At 44.6% G+C, this 18,867-nt stretch overlaps 1 protein-coding gene across 1 annotated transcript; it reads left to right on the forward strand.

Moving 5' to 3' along the window:
* The first annotated feature begins 1,475 nt into the window (after positions 1-1,475).
* Positions 1,476-18,665, forward strand: LOC101393082 (cytochrome P450 2D14-like). Its single transcript, XM_087448581.1, has 6 exons — positions 1,476-1,626; positions 1,819-2,006; positions 2,560-2,626; positions 2,718-2,837; positions 3,675-3,702; positions 18,527-18,665. Exons 1-6 carry the CDS (start codon positions 1,476-1,478, stop codon positions 18,663-18,665), a joined length of 693 nt encoding a protein of 230 aa, XP_087304707.1.
* The last annotated feature ends 202 nt before the right edge of the window (positions 18,666-18,867 follow it).

The raw sequence follows: 18,867 nt of genomic DNA on the forward strand, positions 1-18,867 counted from the left end.
GCGGGTATGTCCAGGTGCCAGGGATGAGGATATGTAGTCAGTGTGGACTGGGCAGGGGGTGGGCCGAGTCCTTTCCTGAACTGGATGGGGGTCACGGTGGGCAGAGCAGAGAGTGGGGCCAAGACCTGCCCCCAGTGGGGAGAGCTGATGAGCAATGTGGGAGGTCAGAGGTGGGACCTGGCCCCAGGAGGAAGGGGATGTAAAGTGGGCAGGACTTGGTGGTGGTTTGTGTGGGCCAACCAGGGGGCAGGAGAGTGTGAGCAGGGGTGGGGGGCAGTCCTGTCCCTGCTGTAGACAGAAGGGCAGATGAGCCCACGAGCAAGGTGTGCAAGCAGAGGCCTGGCCAGGGTACACCCGAGACACGCCCACGTGCCCGCCCTCCCCCCAGCGGTGGTCTTTGCCCCCTGTGGACACACTGGTGGGAGCAGCGACGCTTCCCCATGTCCACCCTGTGCAATTTCGGCATGAGCAAGAAGTTACTGGAGCAGTGGGTGACCAAGGAGGCCTCGAGCCTCTGTGCTGCCTTCGCAGACCAGGCCGGTGAGTGCTGCGCTTAGGGACAGGAGACAGGGATGGAGGCTGGGGAAGAGGAGATGGAGGCGACCCCCTGACCTGCACGGACCATTACTAGGATGCCTCTTTAGCCCCAATGCCCTCCTGAATAAAGCAGTGGGCAACATGATCGCCTCCCTCACCTTCAGGTCCAAGTTCAAGTACAATGACCTGCACTCCCTAGCGCTGTTGGACCTAACTGAAAACTTACTGAAGGAGTCTGGTTTCCACCCAGGTGCTGAGTGGAAGGGGCCAAGGAGCACTGCAGGCAAGCTCCATGGAGGAGGCCACCACCCTGCAATGGGCCTCCATGGAGGAGGATTTGTCTAGACGGGTGTTGGGTCAGTAGGCACCAGGAGAGGACTAAGGAACCTGTGCTTCTTACATTGGAAGCCACCAGAACTCATGAGATGTAGATTTTAGGTTTATCATTCTGGGGCCCAGGCCAAGAGAGAGGATCGAGGTCGGAACCTGGGGAGGAACCAGATCAACAGTGGGGACACCCTGGAGGCAACCAAGACCCAACTGGTCAAAGTGTGCACCTGAGCACAGGGAGGACCCAGGGCCTCACATCTGTGGCCCAAACTGTGGCTGAACGCCATCCTGTGGCTCCTGCACATCCCGGGGCTGGTCGACAAGGTCTTTCCTGGGCAGAGGGCCTTCATGGCCCTGCTGGATGAGCTCGTTGCTGAGCACAGGATGTCCCAGGACCTGGCATAGCCTCCCCGAGACCTGACTGATGCCTTCCTGGACGAGGTGGAGAAGGTGAGCTGCAAGGGACAGGGGCAGAGGTTGTGGGTTGAGGGCCCATGAGGGGAGCCCGGGAAAGGTGGGGCCAGTGTATCACTCACCTGGGCTGATGGGTGCAAAGTGGGAGGTCATTTGGGGTTTCCTCCCTCTGTCCCTGAGCCCATCCTCTCCGCATGGCCCAAGCCAAGGGGATCCCTGAGAACAGATTCAATGATGCGAACCTGCACCTGGTGGTAGCTGACCTGTTCTCTGCTGGGATGGTGACCAGCTTGACCATGCTGGCCTGGGCCCTCCTGCTCATCATCCTGTCCCCGGATGTGCAGTGTGAGCCCAGCCTGGGGGCCCGGTGGCATGGGCCGGGGAGCCGAGGGACAGGCTGGGGTCCTTGGGCTTGGTTTGGCCATCAGGAGCTCTAAGCAGGGGCTGGGCCCAGGCTCAGAGGTCAGAGTGACCTCCTCCCCAACATGGGCACAGCCCCCTGGGTTCTGACCACCATGGGGATGCTTGTCTGTCCAGGCCGTGTCCAAAAGGAGATCGATGAGGTGATAGGGCAGACGCTGGCACAAGACATGGGGGACCAGGCCCACGTGCCATTCACCATGGTCATGGTCCATGAAGTACAGCACTTTGGGGACATCATCCCACTGGGCTTGCCTCACATGACATCCCATGACATTGAAGTGCAGGGCTTCCTCATCCCCAGAGTAGGCCTGCAGCCCTCTTTACCCCAACTCAGATCCCCCTGCTGCCTGGTAGCCCCAGCATGGCCATATCCAGGTGGGGCCAGGACTGGAACCCAAGCCACCTGATCCTCATTTCTACAGACACCAACTATTCCACGTGAGTGGGTGTGGGGATGAAGCAGAGGCAGGGCCGGCCCTGTCCATTCTGAGCCCAAGTTGGGGGGTGTGTGGAGGCCAGGGTGAGACAAACTAAAATGTGTCCCAGTGTATGGGAGGTGCTGTGCATGCAGGGAAAGGTGTCAGAGAGGGCCCCCATAGGAGGCAGGTCACTCTGCCTTGCCATGGGGACAGGGAGGGTGCAATTCTTGGGCTGAGATTGCCTTGAAAGAGTCCAGGTGTGTGCCAAACAGAGAGTGTGGCCCATGAATGCTCAGTGACAGGGGTCCAGGCCTTCCCCAGCCCAGGTTCCACCCATGCCAGGCATCTCATGCCAGGGGACAACACTCATCACCAACCTGTCATCAGTGCTTAAGGACAAGACCATCTGGAAGGAGCCCTTCCACTTCACCCCAAGCACTTCCTGGATGCCCAGAGCTGCTTCGTCAAGCAGGAGGCCTTCATGCCCTTCTCAGCAGATGACTGTGGGGAGCCTGACTCGCCGCCACCTCCTGAGGGAGTCTTGGAGGCATGGAGCCCAGGACTCTAGGCTCATGACCCCATACCCACTCCCAGGCCTCCACTTGTGCCTCGGGGAGCCCCTGGCCTGCATGGAGCTCTTCCTCTTCTTCACCTGCCTCCTGCAGCGCTTCAGCTTCTCGGTGCCCGCTGGGCAGCCCCGCCCCAGCAACCACGGTGACCCAATCCCCCTACCAGCTCTGTGCTGTGTCCCACTAGAGGGGAGCATCAAGCCCCCAATATGCTCCTTGAGGGGAACTTGATGTACAGTAAACCAGTCTGATGGCTCCAAACTGGCTTGAGTCCCATCTGAACCTCCTGATCAGCCCCTGGCAGTGATGCAGCCTCAGCAGCCTCCCCAGGGCCAGCTCCTACCCATCCCTGATTCAGCCTCACCTGACATCTGACCCCATTTGAAAGACAGGTACTGAGGCTCAGAAGGTGACAGCTTACCCCTAGTCACCCATGGAGACCCAGCATTAGCAGCCCTGGTTGGTGAATAAGTCTATGTGGGAGTCTTGACACCTGGGTGTCAGGGAGCAGGAGGAGTGTAAATGGGCTTCCGATAGGAATCAGCCCAATCCCTGGCTGGGTGAGCACCCTCAAGCTCAGGGATTCATTACAAGATTCACTGAAGTCAGAGCTCTTATACTCACGTTTATGGTCTTTCGAGAGAAAGGATCCAGATAAAATCAGCAGTGGTCAAAGGCACATAGATGGAGTTCAGGAAGAGTGGGCACAAGCTTCCAGCTGTCTCTCCAGAGGATTCGTGCAGACAGTGCTTAGTTCTCCCAGCAATGATGTGGGACACGGCAGAAAGTATTGCTCACCAGGGAAGCTCACCCAAGTCTGGGTGTCCAGGGATTTTGTTGGGGGTCAGTCACTCAGACTCAGAGAGCCACATGGCTGACCTCAGTTACTCAGTCTCCAGCCCCTCTCAAGGTCAAACAGTGTGGCCCAAGGCCCCCCGCCATCAATCACATTGTTGCCATAAACTGTGTGGTGTGACCCCAGGCTCCAGGTACAGAGACACTCTGGTCAGGTAGGTCATTCCCAGGAGCTTGTCAACGGCCAGGCATTTATATTTTGTTTGGAACGTGCAGGCATTGAAAACCCCAAATCTACTGAGTAAACTTTTTTATTGCACAGGCCACCCGCCTGGTTTTTGGTTCCTACAGCAAGATGGTCATATTTGTTTATCTACATTTTATGTGTGTGGGGGGAAAATACACACAACATAAAATTTACCATATCCATTATTTCTGAGTGTACAGTTGGTTCTATGCTATTAAGTTCTCATATTGTTGTGCAACCATCACACCATCCATCTCCAGAAGTCATTTCATCTTGCAAAACTGAAACCCTGTCCCCATTACACAAAACTCCCCATGCCCCCTCCCATAGCCCCTGGAAACCACCCTTCTACTCTCTGTCTCTATGAATTTGACTACTCTAGGGTCCTCATATAAGGGGAATCATACAGTATTTGTCTTTTTGTGGCTGATTTATTTCACTTAGCATGATTTCTTAAAGCATGATGTTCATCCATGTTGTGATGTGTCAGCAGTTCTTTCCTTTTTTAGGCTGAATAATGTTCCATTGTACGTATAGACCACATTTTGCTTATCCTTTCATCTGTCGATGGACACTTGGGTTGCTTCTACCTCTCAGCTATTGTGAACACTGCTGCTATGCATATGGGATACAAATAACTCTTTGAGACTCTGCTTTCAATTGTGGATATATAACTACAGGACTGTTTTCCACAGCAGCTGAACTATTTTACATTCCCACCAGCAGTGCACAAGGGTTCCGATTCTCCACATCTTCACCAACACTTGTTATTTTCTGTCTTGATGATAGTAGCCATCCTATGGGTGTGAGGTGGTATCTCATTGTGGTTTTGTTTTGCATTTCCCTACTGATGAGTGATGGGAACACTTTTCATGTGCTTATTGTCCATTTGTATATCTTCTTTGTAGAAACGTCTTTTCGAGTCTTTTGCCCATTTTAAAACTGGGTTGTGTGTTTTGCTGTTATTGTTGTTGTTTTTGAGTTTTAGGAGTTCTCTATATAGTCTACATACTAATCTCCTATCAGATACAGTCATGTGTCACATAGCGACGTGTCAGTCAACAACAGACCACGTGTAGGATGGTGGTCCCATAAGATTAGTACCATATAGCCTATGTGTGTAGCAGGCTATACCATCTAGGTTTGTGTAAGTACACTCTATGATGTTCACACAATGATGAAATCATCTCACTACATATTTCTCAGAACGTGTCCCCCTTGTTAAGCGACATGTGACTGTATATGATTTGCAAATATTTTCTCCCATTCTGTAGGTTGCCTTTTTACTCCCTTGATAGTATCTTTTGATGTGCAAATTTTTAAATTTTTCATGAAGTCCAATTTGTCTATCTTTTCTTTTATTGCCTAAGCATTTGGTGTCATACCAAGAAATCACTGCCAGATCCAGTGTTGAGAATATTTTGTCCTATGTTTTCTTCTAAGAATTTTCTAGATTTGGTTCTTACCTTTAAGTCTTTGATCCATTTTGAATTAATGTTTTTATATGGTGCTAGGGGAAGGTCCAACTTCAATCTTTCGCAATAAGATATCCAGTCTTCCCAGCACCATTTGTTGAAAAGACTGTCCTTTCCCCATTGAATGATCTTGGCACCTGTCTCAAAATCATTGTACTATACACGAGGGTTTGTTTCTGGGCCTTCTATTCTCTTCCGTTGGCCTATATCTCTGTCTTTATGCCAGTACCACAGTGGGTTGATTATTGTAGCTTTGTAATAAGTTTTGAAATCAGGAAGTATGAGTTTTATTCTTCTTTCTCAAGATTGTTTTGGCTAACTGGGATCCCTTGAGATTCCATATGAATTTTAGGATTGATTTTTCTATTTCTGCAAAAAAGTCATTGGGATTTTGATAGGGATTGCATTAAATCTATGAGTCAGTCTGAGTAGTCTTGACGTCCTTACAATATTAAGTCTTCCAATCCATGAACATAGGATGTCTTTCCATTTACTTGTGTCCTCTTTAATTTCTTTCACCAATGTTTTATAGTTTTCATGCTACAAGTCTTTCACCTCTTTGGTTGAGTTAATTCCTATGTATTTTATTCTCTTTGATGCTATTGTAAATCAAAATGTTTTCTTAACTTCATTTTTGGATTGTTCATTGTTAGTGTATAGAATTGCAGCTGATTTTCGTGCATTGATTTTGTATTTTGCTACTTTGCTGAATTTGTTTAAGAGTTCTAGCATGGTTTTTGTGGAATCTTTAGGCTTTTCTACATACAAAACCATATCATTTGCGAACAGAGATAATGTTACTTCTTATTTTCAAATTTTGGTGCCTTTAATTTCTTTTTCTTTTCTAACTGTTCTGGCTAGAACTTCCAGTACTCTGTCAAAAAGAAGTGACAAAAGTGGGCATCCTTTCTATGTTAAAAGAAAAGCTTTCAGTTTTTCACCACTGAGTATCTTGTTTGCAGTCAGTTTTTCATACATGGCTTTTCTTATGTTGAGATGGTTTCCTTCTATTCCTAGTTTGTTGAGTGTTTTTAACATGAAAGAGTGTTCAATTTTGTCAAATGCTTTTTCTGCATCCATTGAGACGATCATGTAGTTTTTGTCTTCATTCTGTTAACATGGTGTATTACATTGACCAATTTTCATATGTTGAATCATTCTTGAATTCCATTAATCAATCCCACCTGGTCATAATCCTTTCCCATTTGTAGAATCCTTTTAATATGCTGCTCAATTTAGCCTTCTAGTATTTTCTTGAGGATTTTTTCATTAATGTTCATAAGGGCATTGGTCTGTAGTTTTCTTTTCTCATTGTGTCTTTGTCTGGCTTTGATATCAGGGCCATCTCAGCCTCCTAGAATGAGTTAGGAAGTGTTCCCTCCTCTTCAATTTTGTGGAAAAGTTTGAGTACAGTTGGTGTTACTTCTGTAAACGTTTGGTAGAATTCAACAGTGAACCATCAAGTCCAGAGCAATTCTTTGTTGGGAAATTTTTGATTATTTATTCAATCTCCTCATTAATTAAAGGTCTATTCAGATTTTCTATCTTGATGATGCATTCTTGGTAGCTTTTGTGTTTCCAGGACTTTGTCCATTTCATCAACAGGTTATTCAATTTGTTGGCATATGGTTGTTCACAGTACTCTCTTATAACGCTTTTTATTTCTCTAGAATCAGTAGTAATGTCTCACTTGCATTTCTGATGTTAGTAATTTGAGTCTTCTCTCTTTTTCTCTTAGTCTATCTATCTAAAAGGTTGTCAGCTTTGTTGATCTTTTTGAAGAATCACCTTTTGGTTTAATTGATTTTCTCTATTATTAATATATTGTCTCCATTTCATTTATCCCTGATCTATATTATTTCCATCTTTCTACTAGCTTTGGGTTTAGTTTCTCTTCTTTTTCTAATTCTTTAAGGTGTAGCCTTAGATAATGCATTTGCCGTCTGCTTTAATGTAGGCATTTATGGTTATAGACTGCCCCCTGAACATGACTTTGGCTGGAATCCATAAGTTTTGGTATATTGTTCTGGTGTTTTCATTCATCTCAAGGTATTTCCTACTTTCTCTTATGCTTTCTTCCTCAACCCACTGGTTGTTTAAGTGTGTTGTTTAATTTCCACTTATTTGTGAATTTTCCAGTTTTCCTTCTGTTAATGATTTCTAGGATGTGGTGGACAGATATCCTGATCTCTATCAAGCCAATCCAGCATGGCTTGCATGCACAGGTAGCATATCAGCCACTTCATCTGGAAAGTTCCACATGGCATTTAAAGGAGAGGTAGAATAATCCCCCTTCTCAGGTTAAAAGAAACTTTTCAGTAATTTCCAGATTTGCCCTACACCAAGTTGGACTACATCCGTAGTGGCCAGAGGTCATAGAGGTGCTTTCTGTTGTCCCAGCATAATTTTTCCCTTTGGGAGCATCCTTGATTCAAGTGGCCGTATCTCGGACCAGATGAAATCTGAGCTCGCTGCAGTGTTAGCATCTAGCCCCACACTCTCCTCTATTTTCATTTTAACTAATTACATATATAAATAACCTCCAGATTGCACATTAGTCTGCTTCTTAGAGTTGGGGTTTATTTATGCATTTCTTTACATACCCAGTGAACCAACCCCTCAGAGGTTAGCTCTACCATTTCTAAATTCCACAGGTGACTTTTACCTCCAGTAAGTGACTGCAGTGCACCTGCTGCGTCACTTCATGAGCGATGTGGAAACCATTCAGGAATGAATGTTGGTCAACCACCACCCCTCATTCTTCCTTTTCCAAAACTGTGCCTTCACCACGTTCCAGAGAGTCAGGGTTCTTCTAGTGAATGCCACTTTTGAAGCCAACTCTGTCAGGGGTCCCCAAGACCATCCTAGAATCAATGATTTGGTGGAGGACTCACAACCTTCATTAATGCTGTTATATTCATGGTTACTGTCTTTGTCTGTTTGGGATGCTAGAAAAAATACTGTAGAATGAGTGGGTTATAAACAACAAACGTTTATTTCTCACAGTTCTGGAGTCTGAGAAGTCCAAAATCAAGGATCTGGCAGATTTGATGTCTGGTGAGGTCCTGCTTTCTGGTTCATAGAAGGGTCACCTTTTCACTGTGTCCTCACCTGGTGGAAGGAACAAGGGGTCTCTCTGGATTGTCTTTTATAAGGGCTCCAATCTCACTCATGAGGATGGTCGATCCTTATGACCCAGTCAGCTCCCCAAAACCCCACTAACAAATATTATCACACTGGGGCTTAGCTTTCAACATATGAATTTTGGGGGACACAAACATTCTATCAATGGCAGCTGTAGTTTATTACAGTGAAAGGATATAGATCAAATCAGCAAATGTAAAAGGTACATAATACAGACAGACAAACACATAACAAAGCACAGATCAGGTTTCTATTTGTTCTCTTCCAAGGCAGTCATACAGACAGTGCCTAATTCCCCAGCAACAAGGAGTGACACACACACAGAATAATGCCAGTCAGGGAAGAACAATCAAGCATTGGCATCCAGGGATTTTATTGGGATTGGTGGTGTAGGCACAGAGCACCTGTGTGGATGACAGCAGTGACTAAGTCTCCAGCTCCTCTAGAGGCAAGACTGATACAGGGAGATGCAAGGTCCCTACCACATGTCACATTGTTAGCGTGAAGGATCCAGTATTGCCTGAGGCTCCAGGAAAACAAAGATATGGTTATCTGGCAGAATATTCCCAGGGCATAAAGGTCATCTCCCAGGAGCTGGCCAGAGGCCAGTCATTGCTTTACAACTTGCTGGAGTTGAACCCTCCAAACCTGCAGGCTTTCTCTTTACTGCAAAGGACTCACTCAGCCTGGATGACCACACCAGAAGCATAATTCTACCCCCTGTACCATGGGCCAGAGCTCAGTCAGCACCATCAAGTCTGCTGCTCCACTTCACAGATGACACCCCAATTGGTGGGGATCTCAGGGATGGCCTGGAAGGTATGTGCCATGTTCAGTCCTCAGGCGCCAGAGCCCTCCCTGGGAAGCCTGATGGCAGTCTAGGAGTGAGCACCTCCCTGAGCATCTCAGTCACCCCAGGATAGGGTGGTATCCCTTTCCCAGCCCCTCAGGGACGTTCATATCCAGGAGCCTCCCCAGGAGGAGTTGCTCATGGCCAGGCTGAAGCAGAAGGAGGACACTTGTCTGGGCTCCAACCCACATCACTGTCTTCAGAGTGGCTGGGTCAGGCTGGGCTCTCAGGTGGCTTGGCCAGGGGCAGGGACTGAGCCCTGTGGGTGGGAGGCATGCCATGGGGATGGCTGTCAACCTTGTACCCATATGACAGTGGGATAGCCAGAGGAGAAAGAGGCCACATCGCAACGTTGGAGGAGGACCCCCTAGCTCTCATCCTTGCTCTGCCAGGACAGTCCATGACCCCTGCCTGTCCCTCCCTGCCCTGGGCTTCTGTTTCCCATTCAGCCAATGAGATCATATACCAGATGGCCGCTAGGTCCTGTCTTCCTGCTCTGACTATGAGGCTGTAACCTCATTAGCCTAGAGCTCCAGTCCAGGGCAGCGACTGCCATTGTCTCCATCTGTCCCCACCCCCACAATACGCTGCCTCTGGACTGAGCACACAGGCAGTGCCCAAGGTTTCTAATGACTGTCTGCTTACCTGAGTTTTGGGTAGACCCCCTGGTGCACATAGGTAACAGCTTGGGGGCCACAGACACTCAGGGTAGAAACAGCCTCTCCAGGCCTGTTTTTCCAGAGGACACCCACCCAACAGAATCCCTGAGAAGGGATGCACCAGCACCTTCCAGGTGCCCTCATGACAGGGAACTCCCAGCTCTCAGCACTCAGGGAATTTGGTCTGTTTCTTAGCACTGAATCAGAAAGCCAGCCAGGGACCCCTTCAGCCTCTCCAGGGCATCCACTGTCGTGTCAGGGCTTGGTGGCAGGAGGGGGTATTCCTGTGGCTTGTCGGGACAGGGAATGTGGACAGGACCACACTCGGTTTGTGAAGATGTGAGGCCCCTGAGAAGAGGAGGTAGGCCTATAGAAGCAGGAACTCTGTGGATTTATTGATACTCTGGCTATCTGGGCTTTTTCCCCATTCTGAGTGGTGTGACTCCATTTTTTGATGTTTTACTTCTGATAGTCGTTAAGCATGTTCTCTGTCTCTTCCTTTGACCCCCACATCTGGACAAGCTGATAATAAATCCTGGTGCTCTCTCTTTTGGTCATACTAGAGTTTCAAACCGTCAGGCCTCCATCCTTACACATGAGTCCTCATGCCAGCCCATCACCTAACCACAGTAAATGTCCAGGCCAGTCTCCTTTCCTGGCTCTCTCAAGCCATTTGGGTCCTGCTTGAGAGGCCTGTCCTGCTCTGCCAAGAGACCTCAATGATGCAAGTAATAAAGCTTTCCATACCCACTTGTTGTGGGAATGGTGTCATCAGTCAACATCCAAATCAAATTTTGTGTTGGGGCATCTCTCGTGCTTTTGCAGGGTGACCATAACAAGAAGCTAAAGACTTGCAGAGTTACATAGAAGAAAGACGTCTCAGTTTTAGGAACTGAACTATCATCAAACTTCTGAACACCAATACTTGAGGCAGAAGACAATGAGAAAGGTCTTTAAAATGCTACAGGAAAGTTATTTCCGATCTAGAATTCTATACACAGCTGAACTATTAGTCAAGTGTGAATGAAAACATTTTGAGACATCTATGGTCTCATAAACACCCCTCAGGAGAGCAGTGATACAAGAAAATGTGGCAGATCTCTGAAAATTGGCCATTCCAGAAAAGCAATAAGAAAATTGACATAATGATAGACAACTTTTTCAGAAGTCTGAGAATTAACCAAAATCTCATGGCTACTCAGGAGCGTTTTTCAAGGAAAATGGCTGAATCTCAGTATGAAGAACTAGCTTCACGGGGGCATTGCCACTTCCCTGGTCCTATCCTCTGATCTCCAACTGAGAAGTAGCCTTGAAAAGAATCACCCACATTCCCAGGGAAGCCTCCTGAAGGAGTACACGGTACTGCAGCATATTCAAAATCTCATTCCCAAGGACTTGTCACTATTTTTCCTGGCTGGGCCTTCACTAGAAGACCCCGTGTGAAGGGCTGTCTGTGTGTGACCTGAGAGCTCCCCTAGTGCAAACAGCCTTTTCCTCAAGAGAGTTTGTTGAAAGTAATCAGAGACCACTGTTGAAAATCAAATCTGCATGAGACAATGGATAACAGTTGGGACAAACTATACACTAACCCCAAAACTTAAAAGGAGATGCTGGAGCATGAGATGCCCACAGGGGCTTTGAGAAGCTCTGACACATTCCTGGGAATCTAAGAGGCCATGCACGTGTGTATGGCTGTGTGCAGCTATGTGCATGCTCAGGAAAGATCTCAGGGGACCCTAAGCTCTCTCTTCTTACTGCATGGCAGCCAACATTCAACTCTGAGAGGAGAAGGGGGGAAAAGTAGCCCTCCACGGGAGTGCTTTCACTCTCAGAGCTGCCTCCCAGGCCATGGGAATGCTCCACACCGAGGTGGCTAAGAAACCGCAGGGACGCCCTCACTAAGCCAAGCATCCCAGGTGGGCAGCCAGTGAGTGCAGAGTGGGAGCACAGGTGGGAAAGAAGCTGCCCCCCAATCTGGCCTGGTGCATCAACTTGGCCAGTCATCCAGGGCAGGGGATCCCCACCAGTGCTCCTGCACATACACACGTAAAGCAACAGGGGCCAGACACAGACAGCCTTCTTACCATGGATGGGCACAACTGCCGGGGGTTGCAGCAGGCTCAGAAAACACAGCTCTTGCCCCCTCTCAGTGGTGGCAGGTGGAATATGTGACCAGATACTACCACTATGCAGTGGCAAAAGTCCACCCCATCAAACAGCATGAATACATACATTAACACTCCAGACCAGAAGGAAAATAACAGGTACCCAGAAACCAATCCTGAAGACACAGAAATGTAAAATCTAAATGACAGAGAATTCAAAATAGTTATCATAAAGAAACTCAAAGAGTTACAAGAAAACTCAGAAAGATAGTTCAATGAACTCAGGAATAAAATTAATGAGCAGAGAGAATTCTTCACAAAAGAGACTAAAACTCTAAAAATAAATCAGAAATTTTTGAGATAAGGAACACAATGAATGAGATTTTTAAAAATCTGGAATCCATAAAAACAGAGCTGATATTATGGAGGACACAATTAGTAATTTAGAGGACAGAAATATAGAAATGCTTCAGGTGGAGAAGGAGACAGAACTAAGGCTAAAAAGAAATGAATAAATTCTCCAAGAAATATCTGACTCAATTAGGAAATGCAACATAAGGATTATAGATATTGAGGGAGAAGAGAGAAAGAAAGGAGCAGAGAGCTTGTTCAAAGAAATAATAGCTGAGAACTTCCCAAACCTGGGGAAGGAACTGGAATTACATGTAAATAAAGCTAATAGAAATCCTAATTACATCAATGTAAAAAGACCTTCTCCAAGGCATATATTAGTAAAACTGGCAAAAGTCTAACAACAAAGAAAAAATATGAAGAGCAGCAAGGCAAAAGAAAATAACCTTGAAAGGAACCCCTATCAGGCTTTCAGCATATTTATCAGCAGAAACCTTATAGGCTAGGAGAGAGTGGAATGATCTATTCAAAATACCAAAAGACAAAAACTTTCAGCCAAGAATACTCTATCCAGTGAAACTATCCTTCAGACACAATGGAGAAATAAAAACTTTCCTGGATAAATAAAAGCTGAGGGAGTTTATCACCAAAGACTCCCTCTACAAGAAATGATCAAGAAGGCCCTCATATCTGAAAAAAAAAGAAAGGGTTTACAAAGCCTTGAGCAAGAAGATAAATAGACAGACAAAATCAGAAAATTGCAGCTGCCTATCAGAACAGGTTAGCAAACACTTAAGTATAATAGTAAAGATAAAGGGAAGGAAAGCATAAAAAATAACTATAATCACTTCATTTTAATCACAAACTCACAACACAAAACGGAATAAGTTGTGACAACAATACCTTAGGAAGAGGAAAGGGATGGAATCTGCTTAGACTAAGGAGATAACGAGGCTATCAGAAAATGGACTATCTCACCTATGAGATCTTTTATACAAACCTCACGGTAACACTAAAGAAAGAAACAGAACAGAGAAACAAATGATAAATAAAGAGAAAACTGAGAAAAATCATCATAGAGAGTCACCAAGCTGAATTGGCTGTTGGAAATACATGGGACAAGAAACAAGGGAAATACAGAACAACTGGAAAACCATGATAAAATGGCAGTATTAAGCCCTCATATATCAATAATCACTCTAAATGTAAATTAATTGAATTCTCCAATCAAAAGACACAGAGTGGCTGGGTGGATTAAAAAACAAAACCCAACAATATGCTGCCTCCAGGAAACACATCTCAGCTCTAAAGACAAACACAGACTCAGAGTGAGGGGACAGAAGATGACACTCCAAGCTAGTGGCAAACAAAAGAAAGCAGAGGATGCCATAATTACATCAGACAAAGTAGAGTTCAAGATAAAACAGGCAATGAGAGACAAAGAGGGGCATTATATAATGATAAAAGGGATTCTCCACCAAGAGGACATAACACTTATAAATACATATGCACCTAACACAGGAGCACCAAAGTGCATGAAGGAACTATTGACAGACCTAAAAGGAGAAATTAACAGCAACACAGTAATAGTAGGAGACTTCAATACCCCACTTACATCAATGGATAGACCATCCAGACAGAAAGTCAACAAGGAAATAGTAGAATTAAATGAAAAACTAGACTAGATGGACTTAATAGATATATGTAGAACACTCCAACCAAAAACAGAAGAATACACATTCTTCTCAAATGCACATGGAACATTCTCAAAGATAGGCCATATGTTGGGAAAAAAGGCAAGACAATAAATTTAAGAAGATTGAAATCATATCAAACACCTTTTCCTACTATAATGTTATGAAACTAGAAATCAACTACAAAAAGAAAGCTGGGAATGTGACAAACATGTGGAGACTAAACAACATGCTACTGAACAACAAATGGCTCAATTAACAAATTAAAGGAGAAATCAAAAAATATCTGGAGACAAATGAAAATACATCATACCAACTCATATAGAATGCAGCAAAAGCAGTTCTAAGAGGGAAATTCATAGCCATACAGGACCACCTTAACAAACAAGAAAAATCTCAAATAGTAATCTTAAACTAGAACTAATAGAACTAGAAAAAGAAGAACAAACAAAGCCCAAAGTCAGCAGAAAGAGGGAAATAATAAAAAAATTACAGCAGAAACAAATGAAATTGAAACCAAAAAAACAATAGAAAGGAAATTAAGAGCTGGTTCAATGAAATTAAGAGCTGGTTCTTTGAGAAGATAAACAAAATTGACAAACTCTTAGTCAGACTCACTAAGAAAAAAAAGAGAGAAGGCTCAAATAAAATTAAAAATGAAAGAGGAGAAATTACAATGGACACCACGTAAATACAAAGGGTATAAGAGAATACTATGAAAAACTGTATAGAACAAATTGGACAATCTAGAAGAAATGGATAAACTCTCATACTCATACAACCTCCCAAAACTGAATCAAGAAGAAATAGAGACTCTGAAAAGACCAACCATAAGCAAAGAGACTGAAACAGGAATCAAAAACCTCCCAAAAAATAAAAGTCCAGGACCAGATGGCTTCTCTGGAGAATTTTACCAATCCTTCAAAGAAGATTTAATACCTGTCCTTCTCAAACTATACCAAAAAGTTGAAGAAGATGGAACACTTCCTAACTCATTCTATGAGGTCAACATTACCTTGATACCAAAACCAGACAAGGACAACACAAAGAGTGAAAATTACAGGCCAATATCACTGATGAACATAGATGTAAAAGTCCTCAACAAAATGTTGGCAAACCAAATACAGCAATACATTAAAAGGATCATACATCATGATCAAGTGGGATTTATACCAGGGACGCAGGGATGGTTTAACATCCGCAAATCAATCAATGTGATACACCACATTAACAAAATGAGGAATAAAAACCACATGATCATCTCAATAGATGCAGAGAAAGCATTTGACAAGATCCAACATCCACGTGTGATACAAACTCTCAATACAATGGGTATAGAAGGAAAGCACCTCAACAAAATAAAGGCCATATATGACAAACCTGCAGCCAATATCATACTCAACAGGGAAATACTGAAAGCCATCCCTCTGAGAAAAGGAACAAGACAAAGGTGCCCACTCTCACCACTCTTATTTAACATAGTACTCGAGGTTTTGGCCAGAGCAATTAGGCAAGAAAAAGAAATGAAAGGTATCCAAATAGGCAATGAGGAAGTGAAACTCTCACTTTTTTCAAATGACATGATCCTATGTATAGAAAATACTAAAGAATCCGTTGGAAAACTCTTAGAAATAATCAACAATGACAGCAAAGTTGCAGGGTACAAAATCAACTTACAAAAATCGGTTGCATTGCTATACTCTAATAACAAACTAACAGAAAGAGAACTCAAGAATAAAATCCCATTTACAGTCACAACAAAAAGAATAAAATATCTAGGAATAAACTTAACCAAGGAGGTGAAAGACCTATACAATGAAAACTATAAGACGTTATTGAATGAAATCGATGATGACATGAAGAAATGGAAAGATATTCCATGCACATGGATTGGAAGAATAAACATAATTAAAATGTCCATATTACCTAAAGCAATCTACAGATTCAATGCAGTCACATTCAGAATCCCAATGACATTCTTCACAGAATAGAACAAAGAATCCTAAAATTCATATGGGGTAACAAAAGACTCTGAATAGCTAAAGCAATCCTGAGAGATAAGAACAAAGCTGGAGGTTTCACAACCCCTGACTTTGATATATACTACAAAGCGATAGTAATCAAAACAGCATGGTACTGGTACAAAAACAGACACACAGATCAATGGAACAGAATTGAAAACCCAGAAATAAAACCACACGTCTACAGACAGCTAATCTTCAACAAAGGAGCCAAGAACATACAATGGAGAAAGGAAAGACTCTTCAATCAATGGTGTTAGGAAAACTGGACAGCCACATGCAAAAGAATGAAAGTAGACCCATTATCTTACACCATACACAAAAATTAACTCAAAATGGATTAAAGACTTGAAGGTAAGAAGTGAAACCATAAAACTCCTAGAAGAAAATATAGGCAGTACACTCTGACATCAGTCTTAGAAGCATCTCTTCGAATACCACGTCTACTTAGGCAAGGGAAACAAAAGAAAAAATAAACAAATGGGACTACATCAGACTAAAAAGCTTCTGCAAGGCAAAGGAAACCAGGAAAAAAACAAAAAGGCAACCCAGCAACCGAGAGAAAATATTTGCAAATCATATATCTGACAAGGGGTTAATCTCCAAAATATATAAAGAACTCATACAACTCAACAACAACAAAACAAACAAATTGATCAAAAAATGGGCAAAGGATATGAAAAGACATTTTTCCAAAGCAGATATACAGATGGCCAACAGGCACACGAAAAGATGTTCAACATCACTAATCATTAGGGAAATGCAAATCAAAACTACAATGAGATACTACCTTATACCTGTTAGAAAGGCTATAATTACCAAGACACAAAATAACAAATGTTGGAAAGAATGTGGAGAAAAGGGAACGCTCATACACTGCTGGTAGGAATGCAAACTGGTGCAGCCACTGTGGAAAACAGTATGGAGGTTTCTCAAAAAATTAAAAATAGAAATACCATACAGCCCAGCTATCCCACTACTGGGTATTTATTTGAAGAACTTTAAATCAACAATTCGAAGAGACTTATGTACCCTTATGTTCATTGCAGCATTATTCACAATAGCCAATATGTGGAAGCAACCCAAGTGCCCATCAACTGATAAAGGGATAAAGAAGATATGGTATATACATATAATGGAATACTACTGTGCCATAAAAAAGGCAAAATCCTCCTATTTACAACAACATGGATGGACCTTGAGGATATTATGTTAAGGGAAATAAGCCAGACAGAGAAAGACAAACACTGTGTGATTTCATTCGTATGTGGAAGATAGACACATGAATAAAGAGAACAGATTAGTGGTTACCAGAGGAGAAAGGGGTTGGGTGATGGGCATAAGGGGTAAAGGGGCACATGTGTATGGTGACTGACAAGTAATAACGTACAAGTGAAATTTCACAATGTTATAAACTATTATGACCTCAATAAAGTAATAAAAAATTAATCAATACGACCAAGAAGCTGAGTGAACTCCAAGTAGCATAAAATCGGAGATCTACATCTGCACACATCATAATCAAACTGTCTAAAGACAAAGAGAGAATTTTGAATGCAAATTCAAAGATGTGAGATGTGCCTCATCGAGAAAAAAGGATCTGTCCTCAATAACATTGACATCAGATTTCTAATCAGAAACTATAGAGGCCAGAATGCAGTGGGATGACAATATCTCTCAGGAAGTGACTGGAAGATGTCACAAGCTTGGGAAGGGGGCTCCGGGCTCCACCAATTGTCCGGTCAGGGTAAATGGGGAGCTCAGATAACAACCCTTTTGCTCCTAGACACCCAGATTTAAACTTGCCATGGCCACACCAGAGCCTAGGAATCCGGGCTGTGCTGCAAGCCAGGTGAGGACCCTGAGCCCCGCAGGGAGCAGCCTCCAGCAGAAGAGGTCCCACCCACGCATCCACTGGCCTCGCTGAGAACCAGGGCACTTGGTGCTTGGTCTGTGTGTGTGTGTGAGAATCTGGTCACCTTGTGTGCAAGCATCAGTTCGAGTGTTCATGTGAGTGCTGTCTGAGTGTGGCTGGTTTTGTGGGTGAGTAGATTTCTGTTTAGTGTTTCTATGGGTGTGTGTGCATGTGTGAGCCTTTGGGTAATTGTCTGGGAATGGATGAGTGGTTTGCGTGTGATTACGTGTGTCTGTGTCTGTGTGTGTCAAGTATACAGTGTGAGGTGTAGGAGACAAATGGAGACCCTCAGCCCCCTCTGTCTCCCTGCCACCCCCTGCACGCATGGTCCCTGTCATCATCAGCCAAGTGCCAATGACCTCCCAGGTGAAGGCGTCTCAGAAGGAGTTAAGTGAGGTAGAGGAACTCAAGGACATGTTCTGGAGATGAGACTGTCACCACATTAGGGGATGAGAGGCCTAATGTGACAGGTGGGTGGCAGGATCAAGCCCAAAGACCCCTGGTTCCTCCTCAAAGCCTATACGATGCTGAGGGGTCAGGCGGGTAGTGGGGACATATCGTCTCTCCCCCATCTCCAGCCGATGTAAGCACCTGGAGAGCCTCCTGCAGCGCTTTAGCTTCTCAGTGCCTGCTGGGCAGCCCCGCCCCAGCAACCACGGTGTCTTTGGCTTCGTAGTGACCCCGTCCCCCTACCAGCTCTGTGCTGTGACTCGCTAGAGGGGGGCGCCAAGTCCCCAACCCACTCCTCAGTGGGGGCCATGATGTACAATAAACCAGTCTGATGTCTCCAGCCTAAGTCCCACCCGGGTCCCTGAGGAGCTCCTGGCAGTGATGTGACCTCAACAGCCTCCCCAGAGCCAGCCCCTACCCCTCCCTGATCCAGCCTTACCTGGCATTTGACCCCATTTGAGAGACAGGC

This window comes from Ceratotherium simum, chromosome 25, assembly GCF_057802395.1.
Source record: "Ceratotherium simum simum isolate JZ-2026a chromosome 25, ASM5780239v1, whole genome shotgun sequence".
NCBI classification, from domain to species: domain Eukaryota; kingdom Metazoa; phylum Chordata; class Mammalia; order Perissodactyla; family Rhinocerotidae; genus Ceratotherium; species Ceratotherium simum.

What these genes read in the sequence shown, in the direction of transcription:
- LOC101393082 (XM_087448581.1), top strand. Translation starts at nt 1,476, where the DNA reads ATGGCCCAAGCCAAGGGGATCCCTGAGAACAGATTCAATGATGCGAAC. An exon ending in CCTGTCCCCGGATGTGCAGT is followed by an intron (nt 1,627 to 1,818) that starts GTGAGCCCAGCC and finishes TTGTCTGTCCAG; the next exon opens with GCCGTGTCCAAAAGGAGATC. An exon ending in GCCCCGCCCCAGCAACCACG is followed by an intron (nt 2,838 to 3,674) that starts GTGACCCAATCC and finishes GTGTGACCCCAG; the next exon opens with GCTCCAGGTACAGAGACACT.